The sequence below is a fragment of the Canis lupus genome, chromosome 19, assembly GCF_003254725.2.
Source record: "Canis lupus dingo isolate Sandy chromosome 19, ASM325472v2, whole genome shotgun sequence".
Taxonomy (NCBI): Eukaryota; Metazoa; Chordata; class Mammalia; order Carnivora; family Canidae; genus Canis; species Canis lupus.
The window spans coordinates 2,471,429-2,497,063 of NC_064261.1; the positions used below are offsets into that span (position 1 = coordinate 2,471,429).

The 25,635-nt window shown below is 44.4% G+C and overlaps 1 protein-coding gene and 1 non-coding gene across 6 annotated transcripts in view; both read left to right on the forward strand.

The window, feature by feature from the left end:
- Positions 1-25,635, forward strand: part of TBC1D9 (TBC1 domain family member 9) — a 114,088-nt gene that overhangs the window by 67,534 nt on the left and 20,919 nt on the right. For all 5 annotated transcript variants that reach the window (XM_025462320.3, XM_049097370.1, XM_049097371.1 and 2 more), the window contains 10 exons: positions 2,538-2,766; positions 3,196-3,457; positions 5,407-5,614; positions 8,757-8,963; positions 9,883-10,053; positions 10,872-11,022; positions 13,680-13,894; positions 16,540-16,657; positions 18,397-18,682; positions 19,390-19,519. In XM_025462320.3, coding sequence (XP_025318105.1) covers positions 2,538-2,766; positions 3,196-3,457; positions 5,407-5,614; positions 8,757-8,963; positions 9,883-10,053; positions 10,872-11,022; positions 13,680-13,894; positions 16,540-16,657; positions 18,397-18,682; positions 19,390-19,519 — 1,977 coding nt within the window. The remainder of the gene's footprint in view (positions 1-2,537; positions 2,767-3,195; positions 3,458-5,406; positions 5,615-8,756; positions 8,964-9,882; positions 10,054-10,871; positions 11,023-13,679; positions 13,895-16,539; positions 16,658-18,396; positions 18,683-19,389; positions 19,520-25,635) is intronic.
- LOC112669350 (U6 spliceosomal RNA) lies at positions 14,847-14,950 on the forward strand. Its single transcript, XR_003142191.1, has one exon. It is a non-coding gene; the product is annotated as a U6 spliceosomal RNA (small nuclear RNA).

Consider the following 25,635-nt stretch of genomic DNA (forward strand, 5'->3'; position numbering starts at 1 on the left):
TTCCAAACAAAAAAGTGTTCTCAGATAGCTGAGAGCTGTTTTATTGACAAAACCCATCCGAATTTATGACTTCTTCATTTCATTTCTGAGTCATGTGTCTGAATTTCTGGGAAGTAATGGAAACGGGTAGGGTGTGAGGTTCCTCATTTGACCGAGTGGCAGGGAGGCAGCTGACTGGGGTGGCTCTTCCCCATCCCGGAGCCACCCGCTGCTGAGGTTCTGCTAGCCCTCCCTCGGATGGCAGGGTCTTGGGGCAATAGACACAAGTAAGAGCTGTAGGAAGAAGCAGATGCTTAGAAGTGACAATAGCCAGGAGGAAAACAAAAACACACACAAAAAAACAGAAAATAAAACAAGGACCAATTATGTCGAATAGCCCTTCTTCTCACTGTTTTTATTACATCAAAAATGTCACATTTAATTCCCCTGAAACCAATTATGAGGAAGGAATTACTGTTAATGCAATTATGTGTGAAAGAATGTCATTCATGTGCTAATGAATGGTTTAAGCATTCCCAGTTGTCCAGTAATGAAGGGAACCAACAAATTTATTTGTTTTGAGACTTAATTAACTTTTATAAATTATAAAAGTAATAATTAACTACAGAGGCAACCATAATTCAAGCCCATAGGTAATGTTTTGTATATTTCTAGATTTCTGGAATGCATTTTTATCATAATAGAAGTCTTACTGTGCATATCATTTTGTATCATGTCTTTGTTTCCTTGACTGGCATTGTTATAGAATTTTTAGTTGTTATTTTAATAATGGAATATTATCTCACTATTGACCTTACTATTCCTCTCTTTCTAGAAGTCTCCTTAGTTTCTAGACCAGTGGGGGCAGGCACCAACAGTTATATAATACGGTGAACACTTCTTCAAATAAGTTTTCCTATAGTTTTTGTTTCTTTGCTTTTGGATAGATTACAAAATAATGTTGATTACTGAGTTAGTTGACACATTTTTAATGGACCTTAGTAGAGATTGTCAGTATATTAGAATCCCTGTGCAGCTACACCATTGCTCACTTTTTAGCATTCTGCTTGTTTAAATGATTTTCCAAATTTAATAGGTAAAAGTTGGGGTCTTATTGTTTTAATTTTCTGTCTTTGATTATGAAGTCGAACTTTTTTTTAATGTTCACAAAGTTATTTTTACTTTTCGTGAATTCTGTGTCCATGTCCTTTGTGTATTCAGGTTTATATTAGACATCCCAAACATTCGGATTGTAATAATTTTTCAAAGTTATGTGGAGCTGTTGCCTGGAACCAAGATAACCCATTTTATGTTATGTAGAACATGAAGGAAGGAGATAGTCCATCCCTGTGTTCCATCACCCAGTCCACCTGCCTAAAAAATTACAAGCAAACTAAGGGGAGGTTCTGCATTCTGGATCCTCTCTTTTCTTAAAGGTGGGGAAGTTGGGAGTTGAATCTTATGGGAACTATTGCCTTTACTGTTGAAATTAGTCAGCAAGGTCTGGTCTGTTGATACTAGTGTATTAGACCCTTGAGTGTTCCAGAGTTTCAGTTCAGTTAGAAACATTTCTGTTTCTTAAATTTAGAGGAGAATTCTAGAAGTGTGGTATTTGGTAGACTTTGGATAATGCTGTTTGAATGTTTTTCCACTCAGAACATTGGTATCCTTTGGTTTGTTATGCATCACTCCCTCCTAATATAACATTCTCCTTATTCTGACTTCAGGTCCAAGCCCTGCTAAGTGGTCTGGGGGAACAGGTATTAGCCCATTTGGGGGTGTCCAGGCTTACTCAAGTTGATTGGCCTTTGGGATTGCCTAGAAACCCAACTGCTACTACTTATTAGTGGGTTCCAATTCAGTCACTTTTATTTATTCATTCATTTATTTCTTCTTATATCTATTTTTTTATTCCCCTCTAAAGGCATTGATAACTTTGAAATGTCGCATAGGCTGTAGGTATATTTGCCAACTGGGAAAGGTTTTACCGTCCTTCTTCTGAACTGGCAACTTCTCCCTACCCAGAGGTCCGGTGCCCTCGTGCTATTTCATGGTTGTCTAAAGTTCCCTAATGTAGCACGCTACCAAAGCCTGTTCACCTCAAATTAGCCTCAGTTCAAAGTGGATCTCCCCTGGTCTCTGTGAAAGCCAACCATCTCTATTCTCTTAGTGAAGTAGTAATCTTGAGAAAAGCAGAAATTGACCTTTGGGGATTGTTATCATGATGAGCTAGGAAAAGCAGTAGAATTTGCAAAATCTTTACATCTCCTCATTTGTAGAACAAAACTATGGGCTTCATTCTGAGTGAACTCTTAAAATGATGAGCTCCATTAAACAGATCATCAAATCGATATTGTTACTTGGGAGATTTTTTAGTACACAAATACTCTTCGGTTACAGGCTTAGAATGTGGGGGGTGTCTTTGAAAATAATTTATCAATTAAAAAAATCTAGCATTAGAAATTGTTTTTTTTTCTTTTCCAATATTTACAGCATGCAGAAAAAAGCAGCTCTAGTCCTATTAATACTCATCACGTGCCTCGTTTTCTCCTCTTTAGGGAATCATTGCAGAGTATAACAAGATCAATGATGTGAAGGAAGATGATGACACAGAGAAGTTTAAAGAAGCCATTGTGAAATTCCACAGGCTGTTCGGGATGCCCGAGGAAGAGAAGCTCGTCAACTATTATTCTTGCAGCTACTGGAAGGGGAAGGTCCCCCGTCAGGGTTGGATGTACCTCAGTATTAACCACCTTTGCTTTTATTCTTTCCTTATGGGAAGGGAAGGTGAGTTGTCCATAATTTCAGAGGGAAGCTTGGGAAAGTCTGCTGAGGTTGGCCCTAAACTCACAAATCACATCAAAATGCCAAAAATAGATCTGTAGTTACGACGTGGTCTACACTGTGTTTTAACTATGTAGCAAGCAAAGTCCATTATTTTTCACCCAATATTTGTTTAAAAAAGAAAAGTTTATTAAGTAATAAAGATTCACTGAAGTTATAACACATGTAGTTGACATGACTTAAATCCATAATAGTGATGAACTCAGAACTTATGTGGTCTGAATTTGTCTCTTAAACAAGCGAAGCAGTAATAAGAATAGACGTGAAAACTCAAAAGGAGTTCAGCGAGATTGGAGGTTGGGTTGTGAGATGGAAGGATCCTTAGGGGATTTTAAGGAGCCAGGTGTTGACCAGCTTGTTCCTTGTGCTCAGCCAAGCTGGTAATCCGGTGGGTGGACATCACACAGCTCGAGAAGAACGCCACGCTGCTCCTGCCTGATGTGATCAAAGTGAGCACGAGGTCCAGTGAACATTTCTTCTCTGTATTTCTTAACATCAATGAGACCTTCAAGTTAATGGAGCAGCTCGCCAACATAGCCATGAGGCAACTCTTAGACAATGAGGGATTTGAACAAGATAGATCCCTGCCCAAACTGAAAAAGAAGTCTCCTAAAAAAGTGTCAGCTCTAAAACGGTAGGTGACAGAGGCAGAGTCTTAAACGCTTCAGAAACAGGAAACCCTTACATTTCTTTTATGAAATGTAACCTTTTCTGAACCACTTCAAGGGTTCTGAAAATGTTTCTGGGTATAGGTACAGAACTGAAAAAGACCGTCTGAAGCACTCAATGGTCAACAAGTGAGGTAGACATGGCCAGCTCTGGCACAAAGTGATGGGAACTCTTCTGGTCCCAGGGGCGGGGTGCCTAGGGGCAGGGTGCTGTGGGGAGATGGCGCAGGGTGGTGGGAAAGGCCTTCAGTGGAGGCTGCTTGGAGCGGACTCTCAAGACGTAGTAGAAGCTACCCATGCAGATTCAGTAGGATGGATATTTCAGGCAGAGGGAATAACGTGGTACAGAAATCACAAGAGAAAAGCACAGAGGGAATGAAGTCCATCGATGTCTGGAAAGTGGTGCGGCGTGTGATAAGGAGAGGCTGCAGAAAAGTCTGGAAGTCCGGATGTGGGAGTAGAGTTAGGGGGAAGGTGAGGGAAGAGTTAATGCCCTCAAGTGTGAATGTGTGCATGGAATTGTCCTGAACTGAGATGAGGAATGAGAGAGGGACAGCATGTCCAAGGGATGTGCTGGCTCAGTGTTGATCATGTTGAGTTGTCTGCAGAGCATCATATTGAAGATCAGCCCAGTAACATATATGGAATGGAAATCGCTGGCAGGCAGCTGGTCATTGAATCTGCCAAGAGATCACTGCAATTAAGATGTCTGGTGTTTCAGTAGAGTGGTTGAGGGTGAATGGTGTCACTGCAGCTGACTGAATAACAAATGAAAAGCAAGGAATGGGAGTTAGGCAAGTACAGACTGCTTTTTCTAGAAACTCAATGGTAAATAGAAGGGATTGCTCTTCTTAGAATGTAAAAGATTTGAATATAAGATAGAGAAGGAAGAGTTTGTGCTGAAGGTAGGTGTGGGGAAGGAGGGAGCACAGAGCTCAAAGTATAAGAAAACCGATCATTTGAAAAGTGACATCCGATAGGGCATGGAAAAAAGATCCTTCTGTGCGCCCATAGCTCTGCCTCTGAAATGGGAAGGAAGTAAGAGTAGGTGAGGATGGAAGCAAATCGGAGGTAAAAGGGAGGGAATGATGTGGGGAGCTCCTCTTTGCTCTGTGAAGCCAGAAACTCCACCACCCAGGAGCTGAGGTGGCCTAAAAGCTTGAGAAGAGTGGTTTGAACACCTGACTTGATAAACCAAAAAAAAAAAAAAAAAAAAAAGAAGAAAAAAAAACTGAACTGAGGTTGGAAACTCTAGTTGTCCAAGAGGTGACTTGTTCCTGTGTTTCTGGCAATTTTGTTGTCTTTTTAGGGCAGACAGTGGTAGCCAGCAGTTTCATGAAGCTTGTTTGCATTCTCATTAGATCATTCTTCAAAGATAAGTCCTCAGGATCCCTGCATGGCTCAGCGGTTTAGCGCCTGCCTTCGGCCCAGGGCGTGATCCTGGAGACCCGGGATCAGGCTCCCTGCATGGAGCCTGCTTCTCCCTCTGCCTGTGTCTCTGCCTCTCTCTCTGTGTCTCTCATGAGTAAATAAATAAAATCTTAAAGAAAAAAAAAGATAAGTCCTCAAAAGTGGCTTTGGATAAGTGTGAATACGATAATCTCTTTAGAAATTATTGTATTCCTGCAGAAAAAGGATGGGTTTCCTAGTCAGGCCTAGTTTTCCTAAGATTCTTTAACATTTAACAAAGTTTGATTGTAAAGTGACTGCACACGGGACCTAAATATATTAAAATAATTTTATTATGCTTTTGGGTCGTGGGGTGGAGGTAGCTCCCGTAGAAAACCAGGAAGGTAGGGATGCGTCTGGCAGGATTGAGGAGCGGAGAGGTGGGTGGGGGGCCTCCACTGTTGCATCCTCTAGGAGGCATCGAGACATCGCTCTTGGATGAAGTGCCGTCGTTCTTGCTTTCCAGCGATCTTGATGCCAGGGCAAAGAGTGAGAGATACCGCGCACTTTTCCGGCTGCCCAAGGATGAAAAACTAGACGGCCACACAGACTGCACCCTCTGGACTCCATTCAACAAAATGCACATTTTGGGGCAGATGTTTGTGTCCACGAATTATATCTGCTTTACCAGCAAGGGAGAGAACCTGTGTAGCCTCATCATCCCGCTCCGTGAGGTAGGTGTCAGGTGAAAACGGGCATCTCAGGAGTTTCATCAGCAGTACTTTTCTATCTGGACTATGGATATTTGTCACCAGCATTCGTTGGCTTTTGGCCATTGGTGAATGTTCACAATTCTTTGGTGGCACTGGCCACACCCTTTTGTGTGTTGTCGTTGTGTCATTGCTCTCTTAGTGAAGCTGCAGATGAGCAAACTGGTTGTTGAGACCAGGATACGTTGCAGGGGGTGAATTCTGTGGTGGATAATTCGACAACTCATTACATTTGGCTCTGGGATGGATTTCATAACTTCTTCCAGCAAATGTAGGTTCTTTGCCATAAACTGTCACTAAACGTAGTTTTCTTCAAGTGCCATCCCAAAGCAAGTTACTTGCAACAGCTGGGGAACCCATTCCAGGATTAAGGATGTGCATTTGTGAATCTGAGCGAGTCATCGCTCTGTTTATCCAGAGGTAGATACGGAGTGGAGAGGGGTCGGTCGTAAGCTGCTGTCAAGATGCCCACTCGCCCGTTCACCACCTGCAGCTGGCTCTCTTCACCTTTCAGTGCAGTATGCAATACAACAGTGAGCGTTAGGGCAGCTGAGAGAATGGGGATTGATATTCTCCGCCCATCTTTGGCTTGCTTGTATTCCCCAACAGGTGGTAGAGCAGAAATAATTTAGTCATATTTCAGGGTAGATCAGAGGGGGAGCAATAGTGGAGGTAGGAGCATGGAGAAATAAAGCACGTTGTGGTTGGTGGCTGCACCTTTAAAGAAGGCAGCCGTGTCCTTCGCTTTAACCCGATGAATCTCCAAGATACATGAATGATGGTTCCCTAGTCCCACCCAAGGGAAGAAGCAAAGGACTTGGCGTAGTTTTTACAACCATTACCTTAGTGACAGAAAAGTGATGATGGGATGGGCCCCCTCCCCTCCCCTTTCCACCTCATACCTGGGGTCTGAGCAGAGAGCAGTCTGTCCGTGAACTGGGCACCTTCCAGAACTTGAGTTAAGCTGATTGATGAGCAACAGCCTCCATGGGTACATTACATCGTACTTGAAATGGCCACTTTAGGATTCTATAAAGTAAGAATTGTTTCATTTAACATTTTTTTACAAATAAGCTAAAATATTGACTGAAGATTGTTAATATATATTCCACAGATAGACTTAAGGTAGATCAAATAGACACAGAATCATGTTACTACAGATTTTGAAGAAATTCCTGAGGCAGCAAAGCAGGGGAGATAGAGTGAATCCATCAGGTTCCTCCTTAGATATTTCAGAGGAAGTCTCTCTCTCTTTTTTTTTAAATCATAAATTACCTTGCCAATATTACATAGTAAACATCAAGCTTTGATTAAGTTCCAGTCTATTTTTATAACCCAACTTGGTAATGAAATGTGTCTCATTAAACTAGAATACTCAAATGTAGCTGTTACTCTTTGCTGGTATCACAGAGCTTTTGGGATCGGATTCTACCAGAAATAATTTGTCAGCCAAAAATACTTTGTAGTGCACTTGAGCATTCATATGTTTTATGTGGGAGCTTCTGGCTGTTTCTGTATTCATGATGTAGCTGAAAGACTTTCCACTTTGACCTCATCAAGATCTACATGGTTATCTGGGTTATAGGTGTGGAACTTGAACCTTTGGTTCCCTTGACATTTATCATTTGGTCTGAGTCATCTGCTGACCAGAAGAATCAGAAAAAAATTGTTGTGGGAAAAGGAGTTTTTATAGGTCTTTTAAAAATGGGTATTGTTTAGCATGTTTTAAGTGCCGTGGGAAAGTCTTTTTCATGAAAAGGATTTTTTTTTTTCCTTTTCTCCAGCTTTTTTTGCATTAGGAAAAACACATTTGTGTGCAGCTCCAAGTACCTCAGGGGATTCCTTTAAAAATATATAAATATATGTCTAACCATATGTAGTGATAAAATCTGAGAGTAGAAGTCCGGTCCTGCAGTTCTCCCTCTGTGGATCCCAGTTGTCCCCATTTTGCATTTGGGGCCGTTCGATTTTTTAGGCAACTCCGAGAGGTATCTTAACCTTGAAGGGGAATTTAAAAATTCTGCTTTGGAGAAAATGTATTTCACATGAAAATGTTGATGAAGAGGTTAAAGTTGAATCTGTCTGGGTGGCTCACAGGTGGAAATGAAGAGTGGAAGAGAAACTGAACTTCCAGTATATAGTCAGAGCTGCTGCAAATAACCACTTATCTAGGGCTTGCCTTGAGATATTTTTTTCCTAGTGTGCAAAAGAAAAATATTTTTATGCATGTATCCTAATTTCCAGTCAATGAAAATCCAATGATAAAGCGCCAATTGTATGTGTCAGTTCAGAGCTAAAACAAACATCCCTCTTTCCTGCTCGTCTCTTCATGTGGTAGATTTAGGTCCCCACACGCATGCACGCCCCCTGCACACGCGGAGTCAGCCGGCGCAGCTGGGGTTGCAGTGAGGCTGTCTACGTCATGTCCGTTCAGAAATGAGCCTTTAAAACATTCAGGTGGTAAGAGGGGAGGGTTGCAAAGCCCTGGAATTTGGATGAGATGTTTGAAAGATTGATGAGGTTTTGAAAACCATCCCCACATTAAGCTCAGTAAAAAGGCACCACTGTCACGGGTTGTTTCCGTCTCTTAGGGATGCAGTGGCAGCTAGGAGTCCTCGCCTTCGTGACTCTATGAAATTTTCCTGAAAATCAGGGAGTTACTTCACAAACAGTTTTCTAATAACCCATGGCCCTGTTGGCATCATGGGCCAGACTTTGTTGGGGACCAGCTGTCCTGTGCACTGCAGGCTGTTGAGTGGCATCCCTGGCCTCTGCCTACGAGATGCCACGGGTACCCTCCACTCGTGGTGACCGCAAGTGCCTTTAGATGTGGCCAGATGTCTCCAGGAGATCAAAATCACTCCCAAAGTAGAACCGCTGATTTAGAAAGACCAGCCCGTCAGAAGCTGATATGAGCTCCAGTTTGAGTTGTTATGAGCTATTTTATTTTCTTGGAACAGAGTCAAAGAATCTCAATTTTGCCTCCGTAAAATATGGGTGGTTCCTAAAGATTATAAAAGTGTTGCGTTCCTCGTTTGGTGCTGCTCAGAGGCTGCTGTTGGGTAATCCTTGGAAAGTAACGCTCCTCGTTTCGTGTTTCTTTCAGGTGACAATTGTGGAAAAGGCAGATAGCTCCAGCGTGCTCCCTAGTCCTTTATCCATCAGCACCAGGAACAGGATGACCTTCCTATTCGCCAACTTGAAAGATAGAGACTTTCTAGTGCAGAGGATCTCTGATTTCCTGCAACAGACGACCTCCAAGATATACTCGGACAAAGAGTTTGCAGGCAGCTACAACAGTTCAGATGATGAGGTCTGTGGGATTCTCCTGAGGGTGTTTGCGTTCGTCCTATTACTCTGCCCAAGAGTATTCCCCTCCTTGTCCGCTTTGTTTGATCCTTGAGCTTTGCAGCTGTGCTAAGATAAGGCACCTCCCCTGATGCCCCAAGCACTGTCTCAGCAATGGCTCATTTAAATCTCATGGAGTTTGTATTGGGGATCACAGAGCTGGACGGAGCCCTGTAGATCATCATCGGGCCTAACTTTCTTACTCAGCAGTTGAAGAAATGAAGTAATTTGTGCTGTTTATGCAACACGCGACTATGGTCCGTAGAGTCACGTTGTTGGGAATGTACAGAGGTCACTAAATAAAGTCTCGAATCTGAAATGCGACATTATGATGATAATTCTATTATGATAAAATACATCCTGTGTCCCTATTGAATTAGGCCCCGGACCAACATCCGGGGAAATGGGAGCCCAGGAAGATGGGTGACCAGCTCAAGTGATAAGGCAATTACGGCAGCTAAAATGTTTTGCGAAGACGGTGACCTCACAAGGAACATCCCAGCCCCTGTCCACCCAGTCCAAGCTCACGTGGGCATCAGAGACTAGAGCAGGCGTGAGGAGCTGGCCCCATAAGCAGCTGATTCAGCCCATGCCGTGCTCTGCACGCATGCTGACCCGAGACTAAGGGCCAACCAGTTGGTTGCAAAAATGCACCTAAAATAAGAGGGAACCTGTTCTGAGCATGGAAGCCTCATGGTCTGTGACCCATGCACCTGTCTAGTCTCTGCCAAAAAGCTAGCTTGCTGTCTTCCTCCTGGGTTTTCAGGTCACCAAGAAACACGTTGGGAACCATGGTACAGCTGTTGGTGTCTGAACAGTGGACACTGAAGGAGTTGATTCCACAGCCAAACTCTTTCAATTTCTGTTCCTCTCTGCCTCGGCAGGTGTATTCTCGGCCCAGCAGCCTCGTCTCCTCCAGCCCCCAGAGAAGCACGAGCTCCGACGCCGATGGAGAGCGCCAGTTTAACCTGAACGGCAACAACGTCCCCACAGCCACGCAGACCCTGATGACCATGTATCGGCGGCGGTCTCCTGAGGAATTCAACCCGAAATTGGTGGGTGCCGCCTCCTCCTGCCTGGAACTTTCTACATTAGAACAATAACATTAAATATATATATATATATATATATATATATATATATATATATACACACACACACACATATATTATTTTTTAAAGACTTTATTTATTTATTCATGAGAGACGCAGAAGCAGAGACACGGGCAGAGGGAGAAGCAGGTTCCCTGTAGGGAGCCTGATGCAAGATTCGATCCCAGGACCCTGGGATCACACTTTGAGCCAAAGGCAGATAGATGCTTAACCACTGAACCACCTAGGTGTCCCCAAAATATTTTTTTAATTAAAGTAAACTCATAAATACCTATGTAAATATTTTTCTATAAGAAAAGCAGATTCTTCTCTCATCAGATTTTAGAATGGCTTCTTCACAGAAGAAGAGGAGTTATACGGAGTACAGGTAACATTTTTTTTTGTCTTGTTTTTCCTTTTTGTTTAAGTCAGCCAGCGAGTATATAATTTCTCAGCCCACATTTAAAAAATATCAGCTCACTTTCATTTGGAGATGTAGGCATAAAGCCATAAATATAATTTGCATTCTGCTGACCTGTTTCAGGGAAGTGGAGTTCTGATTCTGGTCCAGAAAGCTTCAAAGCAGAACCACAGGCTTCAAATTAGGTTCAGGTGTCCAATTAGGGCAGGACTCGAGAAAATCTGAGCTCTTTGTTGTCAGGTTCTGTCCAGAACATAACCACTCCATTCACCAGGGGAACTACTCTGACTTTTGCACCTGACTTCTCCTTTCCATCCTCGAGGTGCTTTGGGATGTTGTAATGTTTCATTATCCCTTTCAGGCCAAAGAGTTTTTAAAGGAGCAAGCTTGGAAGATTCACTTTGCGGAGTATGGGCAAGGGATCTGCATGTACCGCACAGAAAAAACACGAGAGCTGGTGCTGAAGGGCATCCCGGAGAGCATGCGGGGGGAGCTGTGGCTGCTGCTGTCAGGTACGGCCGGCTTGGGGTGGTGGCAGAGACCCCAGAGGACCTCAGCACTCCCCTTCAGCCTTCCCTCAGGCATCTGGGCGTTTTCATATATCAGCCCTTTGGTTCAAGCACTGACTCTCCTTTCCTTCCCAGACCCTTGAAGTCCCTCAGCAAAAACACAGAACACATTTATCACTGTCCAAATGTTAAAGCCACCATCCCCCAAGCCTGCATAACCCCTTCCATCCCTTCACCTACACTGTTTATGAGGAAAGAGAACCTGAGGGAAAGAGTGTAATTCTTTGTGATTTGGGGAGATTTCTTTTTCCCTCTTCCTAGCTCTGATGAGAATACCTCTCATCGAGAATGTTCAAGGTGTGGCACATGTTCAGGGTCATCGTTGAGGCAGGGGAGGGAGGAATGAGAAAGCCTTGGCGTTGGTTTTTGCCACCTCCTGAATTTACTTGGAGATGGGAAGGAGAGGCCAGAATGTGCACCAGGACCAGAGGCCTACGTAGATCACATTTACACTCCAAGATAGAGATGCCAGGAGGGACAGAAGGGGGTTGTCAGGGACCTACGGGAAAGATGTGCCCACCTCACTGCTCCACAGCCAGGCTCATGCCCCACAGAGCCCCTGTGGGGTCAGGCGGTTTGAGTCCTGCTGGAGAATTAGAGGTTCTTCAGGCTGCGTCTGTCTTGCCTTCCTGCTGGCCTAAAGCATCCAGTGCATCCCAGGGGTCTGATCTGTCGTGAACATCCACGGCATTTTTGTGTGTGTGTGTGTGTGTCACCAGTCTTTATAAATCAGTTTCTTCACCTGGTTAGAGGCCTGAAATGTAATCACCTTAAATAAGCTTATTTGAATATTTTTATTTGAACCTAAGATGATCCAATACAAGTGCTGCTATCAAAACCTTTCATTTTAAAAATGACATTAAAATGAAAAGAATAGTTGCCAGACTTACAGGAAAGCTTAAAAAAAAAAAAAAAAGCCAAACAAACAAACAAACTTGAAGCTCTTTGTAAAAGTAGATATAAATGGTAGTTGTCCGTAACGAGATGTATTAACATCTCAGCAATTGGGGGATAGAATCCTGAGGAATAATTGGCTTTATCATTTCATGCAAAACTAGCTTGTTCTATCCTCACTTACATGGCTTTTTCATTTTCTTTAAGTAGACCAGCCATAGCTCCTCATTTAGAAATCCAAATTGGCATCGAGTGATCTCTGATTACAAATCCAGCCCAAGAGGAGCCTCGGCGAACTAGTCACCTTGAAAAAAAACTGATTCGGATCACTGATAGAGTCAGTGAAAAATCCCATTTTCATCCTCATTCAAATTAGAAGTTACTTACAGCCACATTTTGGATGAAAATGAAACTCAAAGTGAGAGCCAAGAAGTAGTACACAGAGGTACACAGCACTCTTGCACACGTGTAGAGCTAGACTCAGTCTTTTCTCTAATGGTGATGGGCTGAGTGGGGCCAGGAGGGTGGAGCGGTGGACCTGCTGTACCTCCGTTGCGTAGATAACAGCCCAGATTTCCACCTAGGGCGTGGGGGGTGGGATACAGGTGGATGCCAGCTTATCCATGGGGAGACCCCGCTCCTGGTAGGCAAGCCCTGCCTGGGTCCGGCTCTGCTCCCTATGACTCTTAGGGCCACTGTACCAGGACCTGGCTGGTGTACCCAGTGCACTGAAGTGCAGGCCAGATGGTAAGATATCCTTGCAAATCTCCCTTGAGAACAAAGCAAACGCCAGTGTTAACTTGCCTCTCCCAGGGTAAGGGTAATGCTGCCTCTTCTGGGTGGCTATCACTGACAAGGTCCAGGCCAGCCCAGGGGCTCTAATTTCTAGACCGTGAAATACAGATCATTGTATCCTGTCATTTAGTGTGTGTGTGTGTGTGTGTGTGTGTGTATAGAATTTATAATTACATAAGTTCTTTAATTAGATTTAGATTCAGTAATTTCATACAGGGTTTTCTGTCTTCAAATGCAAACATCTCACACCAGTGATCTCAACCCATTTCTCCGTCCTCATCGCCGCCGCCTGAGGAACCCCCAGCCGTACCATCCCCGCTGTGGGGAATGCCCACACCCACACCAGCCACTGCCCTTCTGAAAATCCCCGCATATATTCTAACGCCTCCTCCTCCTCTGCAGTATGGCTGTTGGAACTCGCCAAGGCTTATGCTAGCGAGCGGTTTTCAGACTTGTTTTGGGGAGCATAACTTTCCTTTTCAAGTGAAATCTTAAGGAAAACCCCAATAGAATACCAGCAAAACTGCTATGGTTGCAGGGATGCTGAGATGAGGAGACTTTGGCTTACTCTTATTTCTTCTTCCTCTTCCCCTCAGTAGCCTCCCCACCCCCCAGGATTGTCTGTGGAAGTTCTGGGGAACATTTTTAGCTTCCAAGCTTCTACCTTAGGAGCTTTTAAAATAGTTGGCTTCCAGTAGGGTTGAAAGAGGGACACGGGCCACAAGTAAATTTACCAGTCTAGCCACAATTGCAACAGCCCGCCTCATCGTGGACTGTCATTGGTATTTTCCCAGGTATCCCTTGAGCTGGGTAAGGAATGTGAAGAGATTCAGTTCACTTGGTAAGCTGTGTTTGCAGACCGAGGGCAGGGCCCGCACCTTTGGATGTTGTATGTGTTGGGTATTTCCTAGGTGCCATCAATGAAAAGGCCACGCACCCTGGGTACTACGAAGACCTAGTGGAGAAGTCCATGGGGAAGTACAATCTCGCCACAGAGGAGATTGAGAGGGATTTACACCGCTCCCTTCCAGAACACCCAGCTTTCCAGAATGAAATGGGCATCGCAGCTCTAAGGAGAGTCTTAACAGCTTATGCTTTTCGAAATCCTAACATAGGATATTGCCAGGTAAATGACACAGATGGTTTAGATTTTTTGTTTGTTTGTTTACTAACCAGTGAGAAAGTAAGAAGAAAGAAGAATGGTTAACAGAACCATACTGCACCTGTGTTTCTTGACCTCAGCACTATAGACATTGTGGACTGGATCATTCTTTGTTTGGGGTTGTCCTGTGCTTTGTAGGATGTTTAACAACCTTCCTGTTTAATAACACATTTCATAACATCTATCCACTAAATGCTGGTCTGACTCCCTAGTTGTGACAACCAAACTGTCTTTATTTTTTATTTTAAGATTTTTTTACTTATTTATTCATGAGAGATACAGACAGAGATAGAGACATGGGCAGAGGGAGAAGCAGGCTCCCTGTGGGGAGCCCGATGCGGGACTCGATCCCGGGACCCCGGGGGTCACGACCTGAGCCAAAGGCAGATGCTCAACCACTGAGCCACTCAGGTGCCCCAAACTGTCTTGAGACATTGGCAAATGTCCCCTGGAGAGGAAAACCTCCCCTGGGGAGCAAAACTGTACTGAGCAGAGGAGCTAGGAGACAGAGTACCCTTTCTGGATCCACCACCTCATAGCTGGGTGACCTTAGAGTCGCTTCTGATTACTCTCCGAGCTACTCCTCCTCCCTCCCGGAGGTAAAAGAGAGCATGCCTGAGCACCAGGCCTCCAATTCTGGATTCTAAGCTCCCTGGTGCTCCTACTTTGCATAGTAAGTAAGAACATACTTGAGAATATAGCTTTTATGTGCTATGATTGTATTTTAATATACATTAAAATAAATGCTTGGTCTGGTATTAAAAGAATGTTGCCCCCATCCCAACTAAAATTATCTCTTATACTAGTGCATATGCCACGATTTGGAGAGCTCCAAGATAATGTGATTTTTAGATTTAAAGGCCACATATTCAGAGGGGCGTTCCCTGACCATCCAGCTAAAAGCTAAAGCAGGCTTGTGCTCGCTTTGTCAGCACATATACTAAAATTGGAACAATACACAGATTAGCATGGCCCTTGCTCAAGGACGACACGCAAATATATAAAGCATTCCATATTTTTGTGGGAGATACAGGCTTCCAGTAATGGAATCAGTAAGTGATGGGAATAAAAGACATAGCATAAGGAAATGTAGCCAGTGATATTGTAATAGCTGTGTATCAATAGATCTGTGGAGACAGATGGTAGCGACTCTGTGATGAATGTAGCATAATTTATAAACTTGTATCAACTATACTCAAAAAACATGTGAAAAGAAATCACAATGGAGTATAACTTAATGTGTTGACAAATACTTCAAACATCCCCCCAAATCCAGAACAACCATGGTGTAATAGATTTTTTACTAAATGACTGCTTAACACAAAAATGGAGAGATAGAGGGAAAGAGATAGATGATAGATAGATAGATTAGATGGATGGATGGATAGATAGATTAGATGATAGATAGATAGATAGATGCTAAAGCAGAGTTAGTTCCTCTACACACACACACACACACACACACAGTACAGGTCCTCTATATACCACATTATTTTATCTTTTTAGTAGTACTTAACTTAAATACACCCCAAATTGATCAATTAACCTTTACGTCTTTAATTCTCTCTCTGACATCAACATTAGAGTCCTGGGAGACTTGTCACCCCTCCCATCCCCTAGTACTTAGTCCAGAGCCTGTCACAAACCTACCTTGACTACGTGACGAAGGCACTAACTGCGACCCTGTACTAGAATCTGCAGGTTAATTCTCAGGTGGAATTTTAATAATGATTTCACTTGGGAAAATATTAAGACTTACAAGAAAAAGCTTATTAGACCAAAATTCCTTTCTCGGTATTTACATGGTGGAAGTCTGACGAACAATTACTGGTTCGTAAAAGATCAAAAGAAGTACAGGAGTTAGTTGGCTTCTACAATTGTAGGGTTCGTGTTTATCTTTTGATCTTGCTCTTTTAATTAAGAGGACTATTAAAGTAGTTGAGCCTTGAGTGGTTATGAGTTATGTGATAATTTCTTTTAGTAAAGTAGGTTATTTTAGAATTTAAGTCACTGTTACTTGTCATTGCCATCCTTATCCGGATGGAAGTAGTGGGTGAGGACTCCAAGTTTGAAAGGTTTTATTGTTCTCAGAGGAGAGCCTCAGAAAAAAAAAAAAAAGAAAGAAAGAAAAAGGAAAAAAAAATTTTAAAAAAGGAGAGCCTCAGGCTATGTGTACTTGGTTATAAACCCATTATGGAAGATTAAAAAGGGAAACATTTATCTTGTGGATTAAGGAAGGATTAGAAACACTGAGATTTTAGCAGTTAAAAGCTTCGTCAGATAGCCTTCGGGCGGAGTTTTTGAATGAGGCCTTGCCTGTGTGCAGGGGCTCGGTGCTTGGTGACTCGGTGTTCATGGAGACCCTTAATGGTTACAGACTCAAGGACTAATGGTTCGTACATTTTTAAGGGGTTCTAAATAATAAAAACTTAGAAGAATATGGGTGTGTAGCTTGCAGAGCCTTTAGATTCTTATCATCTGGCCTTTTGCTGAAAAAGTTTGCTGGCCCTGGGAGACCAACTCAGTAATTTTTTAGGTCAGCAAACTTTCTTAACATGCATTTGATGTACGTAGAGGATATTTGATGATGCCCTTTTTCATTCCTTTAGGCCATGAATATTGTCACATCAGTGCTGCTGCTTTATGCCAAAGAGGAGGAAGCTTTCTGGCTGCTTGTGGCCTTGTGTGAGCGCATGCTTCCTGATTACTACAACACCAGAGTCGTTGGTATGTGGGGATGTAGTTAACATTTGAACCCCATGTCTCATAGCAAAGATGTTTCTGGGGCCAGGATGCTGGCTGGAACACCATTTCCAGTCACCATTAGCCAAAGGAGTTTCCGACTACTTTAGTTTCCCAAAACGGGAATGAGAGGGCTTGATTTAATGTGGCTGGGACACCGAAGAGCCCCACGGAGCGTAAGAGAATACACGTGTATCACTGTTAGAGAAATCATCTTAGAAAACTTTGATGTGGGTGTCAAGCCACTCTGTGGCATGTGAGAACCGTACCAAACACGTCAACTGTCAATTAGGTTTGACAAAGGTTTTCATGAAGTGGATGGAATCTATGGACAGCAGAAGTATGCAAAAAAAAAAAAAAAAGGAGCATATAAAAATTTATCAGAAACGGAGTTTCTACAGTTTCTTTTTCAGAACTGATTTCATTGCAAGACAAACAATGATTGTAAGCATTTAAATAAATTATTATTTATTCCTTTAAGTCCTTTATTCCTTATAGTCCTCCCAAGTGTTAGACATTCATTTTAGCAGGACAAGCTTCTTGTTGCTAGTGTAGCAAAATGTATGCTTTATGCTTCCCTCTTGTGCGCTTCATTTCTAAACCTTTTTGCACTAATTTGATTCACTGGACGTGATTCTCCAGAAATGTCAGTAAGTTGATCCTGAGTGTGTATGTACAACCGGAGTGCCTTTTTTTATTTAGATTTTTTTATATTTTATTGGAGTTCGATTTGCCAACATATAGGATAACACCCAATGCTCATCCCATCAAGTTCCCCCCTCAATGCCCATCACCTAGTCATCCTCAACCCCCGCCCACCTCCCTTTCCACCACCCCTTGTTCATTTCCCAGAGTCAAGAGTCTGTCATGTTCTGTCTCCCTCACTGATATTTCCCACTCATTTTCTCTCCTTTCCCCTTTATTCTCTTTCACTATTTCTTATTTTCCCCAAATGAATGAGACCATATAATGTTTGTCCTTCTCCGATTGACTTACTTCACTCAGCATCATACCCTCCAGTTCCATCCAAGTTGAAGCAAATGGTGGGTATCTGTAATTTCTAATGGCTGAGGAATATTCCCTTGCATGCATAGACCACATCTTCTTTATCCATTCATCTGTCGATGGACACCGAGGCTCTTTTTAAAGTAATTTCTACACTCAGTGAGGTCCTCAAACTTATAACCCCGAGATCAGCAGCCTCATGCTTTACCCACTAAGCCAGCCAGCCAGGCGCCCCTGGAATGCTTTTACATTTAACAAGCACACATTTGAAAAAAAAAAAAAAAAAACACCTCATATGTGGGGACCACGCATCCAGAAAAGCGACCTGTTTTCTAAATAAGTTTGCCAAGAAATGGAGCTACTTAGATGTATAGCTCGTGCCTGTCCAAATGATTACATATCATGAAAACTCATTAAACTGACTTTTCCAACAACCCTCGTGGTTGTGTTATTGCTCTTCTGTGGTAGGGAAGCAGGGAAGAGAGGAGAACTCAGGAAAGAGAGGAAACACCCAGCAGTCATGTGCTGACCGCGCTGTGATGACCCCCTGGTCCAGTAACATGGTGACTGGTAACAGGGTAGCAGCAGAACGGTCGGAGAAAGGAGCCGCCTTGTCTCAGTGGCAGTTGGGAGCTGCATCACCCAGCGGAGCCGATGGGTTGGGAGCCCCGTAAGAAGGTGTGCTGGGTTCACCCGGGCCTTCTGTGCCCCTGCCGCAGGCGCGCTGGTGGACCAGGGAGTCTTCGAGGAACTGGCCCGAGACTACGTCCCGCAGCTGTACGACTGCATGCAGGACCTGGGCGTGATTTCTACCATTTCCCTGTCGTGGTTCCTCACGCTCTTTCTCAGCGTGATGCCGTTTGAGAGCGCCGTCGTGGTCGTGGACTGTTTCTTCTATGAAGGAATCAAGGTGATATTCCAGTTGGCCCTGGCCGTGCTGGATGCAAACGTGGACAAACTGTTGTGCTGCAAGGACGACGGGGAGGCCATGACTGTCTTGGGAAGGTAATGCACGAGGCCCACTGCGTTGTGGTGGTGGTGGTGGTGGTGGTGGTGAAGCTTGTATTTACTGATTTGAGAGAGAGAAGGGAGCACATGCACGCACAGCAAGGGGGAGGGGCCCAGGGAAAAGGAGACAAGCAGAGTCTACCCTGAGTATGGAGCCCCACATGGGGCTCGATCTTGGGACCCCGAGACCACGACCCTGAGCTGAAACACTCAATCGACTGGGCCACCCGGGGGGCCCCTAAGCCTCACTCGGAAACACCTCTGCTTTCTTCTCCAAACTTGCCTCTGTCTCCTTAGTTTCAGAGCCTTCATTGGCTTGACTGTAATCATAATGCCCACTTTTGTCCGTGGCCGAGGATTTATTTTCATATGCTGTGTCTTTATTTTTTTTTAAAAGATCTTATTTATTTATTCAAGAGAGAGGCAGAGACACAGGCAGAGGGAGAAGCAGGCTCCTTGCAGGGAGCCCAATGTGGGACTCGATCCCGGGACTCCAGGATCACACCCCAGGCTAAAGGCGGTGCTAAACCACTAAGCCACCAGGGCTGCCCCATATGCTGTGTTTTTAGAAGGAAAATGCCATCCTGTTCTTAAGGAAATTCTAGTCTTTCTGAAGATGCAGGGTTTGCAGAAAATGGGTAGAGCACTGTAATGGGAGAATTCCGAAGTAGCCTCTGGTGACTATGGTGCATTTCTTTGTCCAGGTATTTAGACAGTGTGACCAATAAAGACAGCACGCTGCCTCCCATTCCTCACCTCCACTCGCTGCTCAGTGATGATGTGGAGCCCTACCCTGAGGTAGACATCTTCAGGCTCATCAGGACATCTTATGAGGTGGGTCTTGTTTCCTGCCTGAGTGTTACCGCGCTCTGAGAGGGCTGGGAGGGCCTCCGCCGGATGTGTGGCACCCACTTCCATTACTGACTGTGGGTACGCCTGTTTCCTTTTACCTCCTGAGAACTAATTACCAAAGCAAGCAGCTACCTTCCAGCTGACAGCTCTGAGCTCCAAAGATGGGAACTGAACAGGGCTTAGGACTCCCGCTGGATCTAATGCCATAAAGCAAGTGGCATGACACGCTCTGGCCCCCTGGTTCTTTGCCATGCTCACCTTCACGCCTGATCAAGGAGCAGCTCATATCCCACTCTGGGTATATTGAGGAGGCGCTGTCAAGAGCAGGTGTGGGGAGGTCGACCTGGACACATCAGTTCACTTCCTTTCCCGTGCCAAGTACGTAGATCTTCTCTGAGGTAGACAAGCCGGTTCTCTTCAGTCTAAGATACATGGAAGAGCCTGTGCCATCCTAGAGAAGAACCAGAGTCCTAGTATTTCTCTAGAATTGCTTGGTCTAGCTGGGAGAGGATGTCTCCTGGTTCATGATCCTGGATCTAGGCTTGAAAGAGAAGGAGTTTTCTGCTGAGCGCACTGTACCTGCACAGACGCTTTGGAGTTACGTGACTATGATTATCAGCATCCCACCTACTAGCAGCCTGGATTGAGAGAAATAGTGAGGGACAAGCTGAGGTCAGAAAGCCTCTCTTAAAGAATGAAAAATTTGGTGTTTTTAAAAATATTGGTATAGATCCTGAAACCTTCTCAGAAGTGTATGTCCATTCACTCTTAATGGGAGTGAGACTAATAATTTATTATTATTATTTAAATATTTTATTTATTTATTAGAGACACAGAACGAGAGAGAGAGAGAGAGAAAGAGAGAGAGAGAGAGAGGCAGAGACCCAGGCAGAGGGAGAAGCAGGCTCCATGCAGGGAGCCTGAGGTGGGACTCGATCTCGGGTCCCCAGGATCACACCCTGGGCTGAAGGCGGCGCTCAACCGCTGAGCCACTGGGGCTGCCCAATAATTTATTATTTTTAAAATTTTTCCTTGACGCTCAGTATGTATTGAAAACAAGACATTTTTTGTATCTTTTAGAGTCGTAGAAGTAACACATGTTTAATTTTAAAAGTGTAGAAACCATGGAGAAATATGAGGGAAAACAAACTATTCTATAAATTACGTTTACCATACTTTCCCTCAAGTATGTTTTTATATTTGCAATATACACTTAAAGAGACTTAAAGAAATAAGTCTCTACTAAAAAGTGCTTTGTAACAGCCTATTTTTCACTTAAAATACACCACGAGCACTCTCTGATATGTTAAATATTGTTTAAAGCAATAATGTGTTTTCCTTTTTTAAAAATTTAAATTCAGCTAATTAATGTACAGTGTATTATTAGTTTCAGAGGTAGTCAGTGATTCGTCAGTCTCGTATAACACCCAGCGCTCATCCCATCACGCGCCCTCCTTAATGCCCATCCCCCAGTTGCCCCATCCCCCCACCCACCTCCCCTCCAGCAGCCCTCAGTTTGTTTCCTATGATTAAGAGGCTCTTGTTTTACTTTATCTGAGTTTGTCTTGTTTTACTTTTCCCCTCCCTCCCCCTATGATTCTCTGTTTTCTTTCTTAAATTTCACATATAAATGAAATCATATGATAAATGTCTTTCTCTGACTTACTTCACTTAGCATAACACCCTCTAGTTCTAGCCACGTTGTTGCAAATGGCAAGATTTCATTTTTCTTGATGGCTGAGTAGTATCCATTGGATAAATGTGCCACCTCTTCTCTGTCCGTTCATCCGTCGATGGACATCTGGGCTCTTTCCATAGTTTGTAAAGCCATAATTTTAATAGATCCTTAACATTCTGCTTTAATGAAGTCCCAATATTTATTTAACTGGTCACTTTTGTTGGACATTTACTTTGAATACTTCCAAGTTTTCAGTATTTTATGGCAAACTTACATGGTATGATTATATATACTCTATATTCTGTGATAAACTTGTATGCAAATATCTCATCTCTGATTATTTTCTTAGAGTCCATGCTAAGGAATAGATGTATAGCAGTAGATCAAAAAGTATGAATTATTTCCAAGCTCCTAGCACATACGCTGTCCAATTTCCATAAAGATTATCCCATTTATGTTTCCACCAATGGAGATTAAAGATGGATATTTCACTTCAGTCTCTCCAAAACTGGTTATCATCATAATGCAGTAAAGAAACATCATCGCCCCAGGACTTTTGGACAACACTGTTGGAAATTTGGAATGATTATTTTTGGATGGAGAAAGAGCCCATGTGATTAAAGGCGATACTTGTTATTATAGCTGTGGGTTGTTTTTCTAAGGGCATCCCCTGAAACCTTTATTGTTAAGAAAATTCTGGACCAAAGTCATAAAGCTTAATATGTGGAAACTCAGCTTCATTCTTGACAACAGATAAGCTAACAACTGCTGAGGTCAGCACTTGAGCCATTTTTAAAGGGAAAGAGGAGAGGATGGAGGCAAGACCAAGAGCTGGTTGCCACTTACATCCTGTCCGCCTGATGCCTAGTGGTGGCCCGTGGGCTGCCACACATCCTGGTGCAGGATACAGCAGCAGTTTCCTTCCTCTGCCTGCAGGGACAACCCCTTTTCTTTGCACCCGTGCTTGTATTACCTGGTCTTTCAGTGCATAATGACTGGTTTTCTGTTTTTTCTCCTTCGTGTCACCGCAATGCTCACAGGTTTCCAGGGGCTCCCCCGTGCCTTACCGATCAACCTAAGAGGCCACCACAAACTCTCGCTTATCTCTTTTTTTCCCTCCTAACCATTAGATTGGTAGTTCTCAATCTCACCTGTGCATTAAAATCACTTACAATTTTTTTTCAAAGTCAGCCTTTTAAAAATGTGAATTCCCAGGTTCCATTCCAGACCCATTAAATCTGTATCTTTGGCATGAGGCCTAAGAAATAAGCATTTTTTTTAAAAAGTTCCCTAGATGCTCCAGTGCCCGGTGAGGGTTGCGAATCACTGCCCTAGATGCAGAATGGGGCCACGGGTCGCAGAAGCTGGTGATAACCTGGTTTGAGCTAAGGCCTGACACCCGTTTTCTGAGGCCTGCAACACATTTATTTCTGTGTTTCAGGATAGGTAGCCAGGAAGATAGAAAAGTAGGAAAAATCCTGAAAGTCCATTCAGCTTTGAGGTCTCCTCAGGGACCCTCCCCAGGTTGCTGGAGGTTGGTTAGATATTGATCAGATTTCTCCTGATGAGATAACTTTATTCATAAATGCCTCATGGAGAAATCCTTACTCATTGTTAAGTTCTCCCAAGACCCTACTGGAAGGAATCGTATGGACGGTTTGAAAGAAGACAGTGCTCTTTTTTGCAGGCTCTGCAGTTTTGCAGTTGGACGGAAGTGAAAGACAAAGCCCCAGCCTTCAGGTGTGATCCATAGACCCAGATGACCCTCCTCAAAGGCACAGGGGCACATGACCGCCACAGAGTTTCTTCATGTTCAAGACAACCCAGCCCAGTGGCTTCAACCTGAGAAAAGCAGGGAAAGGACATGGCTAATAAAACACAGGGGGAGTTTGTGCAGGACAGGCAGTCATGTAGGTTCTGAATCATGTGTCGAGCTTATTAATGACCCCAAGAGTTACCACTCACGGAGAGCCCATCTGGTGTGGGCAGGGTGCTGGGTGCTTCGTAGACAGCCCCACCAGGTCAATGTTAATCCATTTTAAGGTGAAAATGTAAGTTGAGAGAGGTTGAGCTAGTTTTTCCAGGCCACACAGCTAGAAAGTAGCTCTCTAGCATTCACGCTAGAGCCAGTGGGGTTTGTCTGGATAGAATCAGGTGGAATTGTAAATGTACATATGGACATGAGTCTGTGGGTCCAGTAGGGGCTGCTTAGTGGAGATTCTTAAAGCCACTGATTGCTTTGCAAGGCACTCAGCAGCCCGCTGGAAGCTGAGGAGTTTCTCTCCAAGTACATTATTTCTGCTCCTCATGCAGCAAACTGGAGTGGGGAGAGCCAAAGGAATAGACTAGCAAAGAAGATTCTATGGTTGGGGCAGTGGGCGGAGACCCGGAGATGCAAGAAACCACTGCTTGATTGTCCATTTATCGGAAAAAAAAAAAATCTTTGTTAAAGATGTTATAAGTGCCTATCAGGCATCGTGCTCAGCCCTGGGGATACGTTATCAACACCTGCTGTGATTTTTTTTTCTTTCTTTCTTTCTTGATCTTAAACAATAGAAATCCAAAGGATAACCTGATGCATTTCATTAACCCATCACACAGTCCGACAGATATCAACATTTTTCTGATCGCTTTCATCAAAGTCACTTTTTTTTTCTGGAATATTTTCAAGCAAAGTCTAGACAGCATAGTATTTTACTTGTAAGTCCTTCATCATGTGTCTCCCAACAGGAAGGCCCAGGGGGCTTTTTTTTTTTTTTTTTTTTGCTGATGCATAGCTTCGGTTTCCAAGTTGAATTCTTAAAAAGATAAATACATCCCTCAAAAAAGAACCATAGACCACCAGTTGTTAGTGGAACCGTAGTGATCGCATCAGTTCATTTTGCTAGATCGTTACATATGTGCTTTTTTCCTCCTCCATTTGCCAACACAAATTGGTCATAAAATAAGGGCCTGCTTTCTGACAAGGAGTCCCGAAGGTGTTGCATGGATTTGAGTGTCGTCACGAGCTGAGAATCCCTTAGAGATCAGAGGACCCTCGAGAGGCAGCCCTTTCGCCATACCTGCGCCTCCAACAAGCGAGGTCTTGGCGCCGACTTCATACCTGATTCCTTCTTCCCTTCTCCCTCCTCATCCTCCTTCCCTCCCCCTGAATATTGCCTCCCCACCCATCCGACACGCGGCGTGGAGGGAGGCAAGGGGGCGTGGGGGGAAGCACTCCCTCAGCTGTCTGGGCGTCTACACCCATCCCCTGGTCGCAGCCTCCCTCGACTTTATACCGTGTTTCTAAGTCCAGAGGCCACATCCCTTCACGCCTCTGCTCACCCCCACCCCGTCCTCCAAGGCAGAGCCTCACTCACCCAGATCCTCGGAGCTTTCTGGCCAAAGCAAGGACCCTGGGCTGTGAATGGTGCTGGGTCCTCTGAACAGGAGTGACTCCATCCTGCACCCCAGGAAGATGAATAAAGAGACATTTCAAAGGCGCCTATGAGCAGAGCTTCAGTGAACTACTTTTACATAAAAAGGGAAGCTGTAGAGTTCCGATTTCAGAAACGCCACCTTCTTTTTGTTTCAACAAATGTCCCCACGGCCTGCACATTTGCTCCGATCACCACCCCGTGGACTCATGGCCTAAGTGGTGTGTGCACCTGTGATGTGTGTGTGCGTGTTTTAAGCTGCAGCGTTTGGATAGTTCTAGGCCCCTCTGGAGGATTTAGGAAAGGAGGAGCTTATGGGACTCGGCGGAGACCGGCCCTGGCGATCTCCTTCTGAAATCTGTACCTGGTCGTCGCCTCCATCGTCCCAGACACGCAAGGGAAAGCGTGGAGGGGTGAGGGAAATCACAGGGGGGCCGCCCGGCGCAGCAGGAGCCCCTGTCCCCCCAGGAAGGACGGTGTGGGTGGGAGAGGCCCGAGGACTGAGCTGGGGACTTGAGACAAGCTGGTCCCCACGTCATGCCTTTCCCTCAGCCACTTGTCCCTCGTCCCGGGTCTGTGTGGCCAGGAGGGGACGTCTGCGCACAGCGGAGGTGACGGGGTGTGAAACCAAGGGCTGGGGACCTAGTTGTTAGCCGCGATGGGCAGCCCCAGGGGAGCGGGGCAAGCAGCAGGACCACGAAGCTCTGCCTGCCTTGAAGGGGCCTCCCAGCGCACGCAGACCTGCACGCAGACCTCCGCAGTTCCATCGGACGATTAGAAACAGGCCGCAGGGCAGCCCGGGTGGCCCAGCGGCTTAGCGCCGCCTGCAGCCCAGGGCCTGATCCTGGAGACCCGGGATCGAGTCCCGCGTCGGGCTCCCTGCACGGAGCCTGCTTCTCCCTCTGTCTGTGTAATTTATAAATAAATAAAATATTAAAAAAAAAAAACAAAAGAAAAGAGGCCACAGAAACATTCAGATAAAAACGGAGTTGGAAGCGAGATGC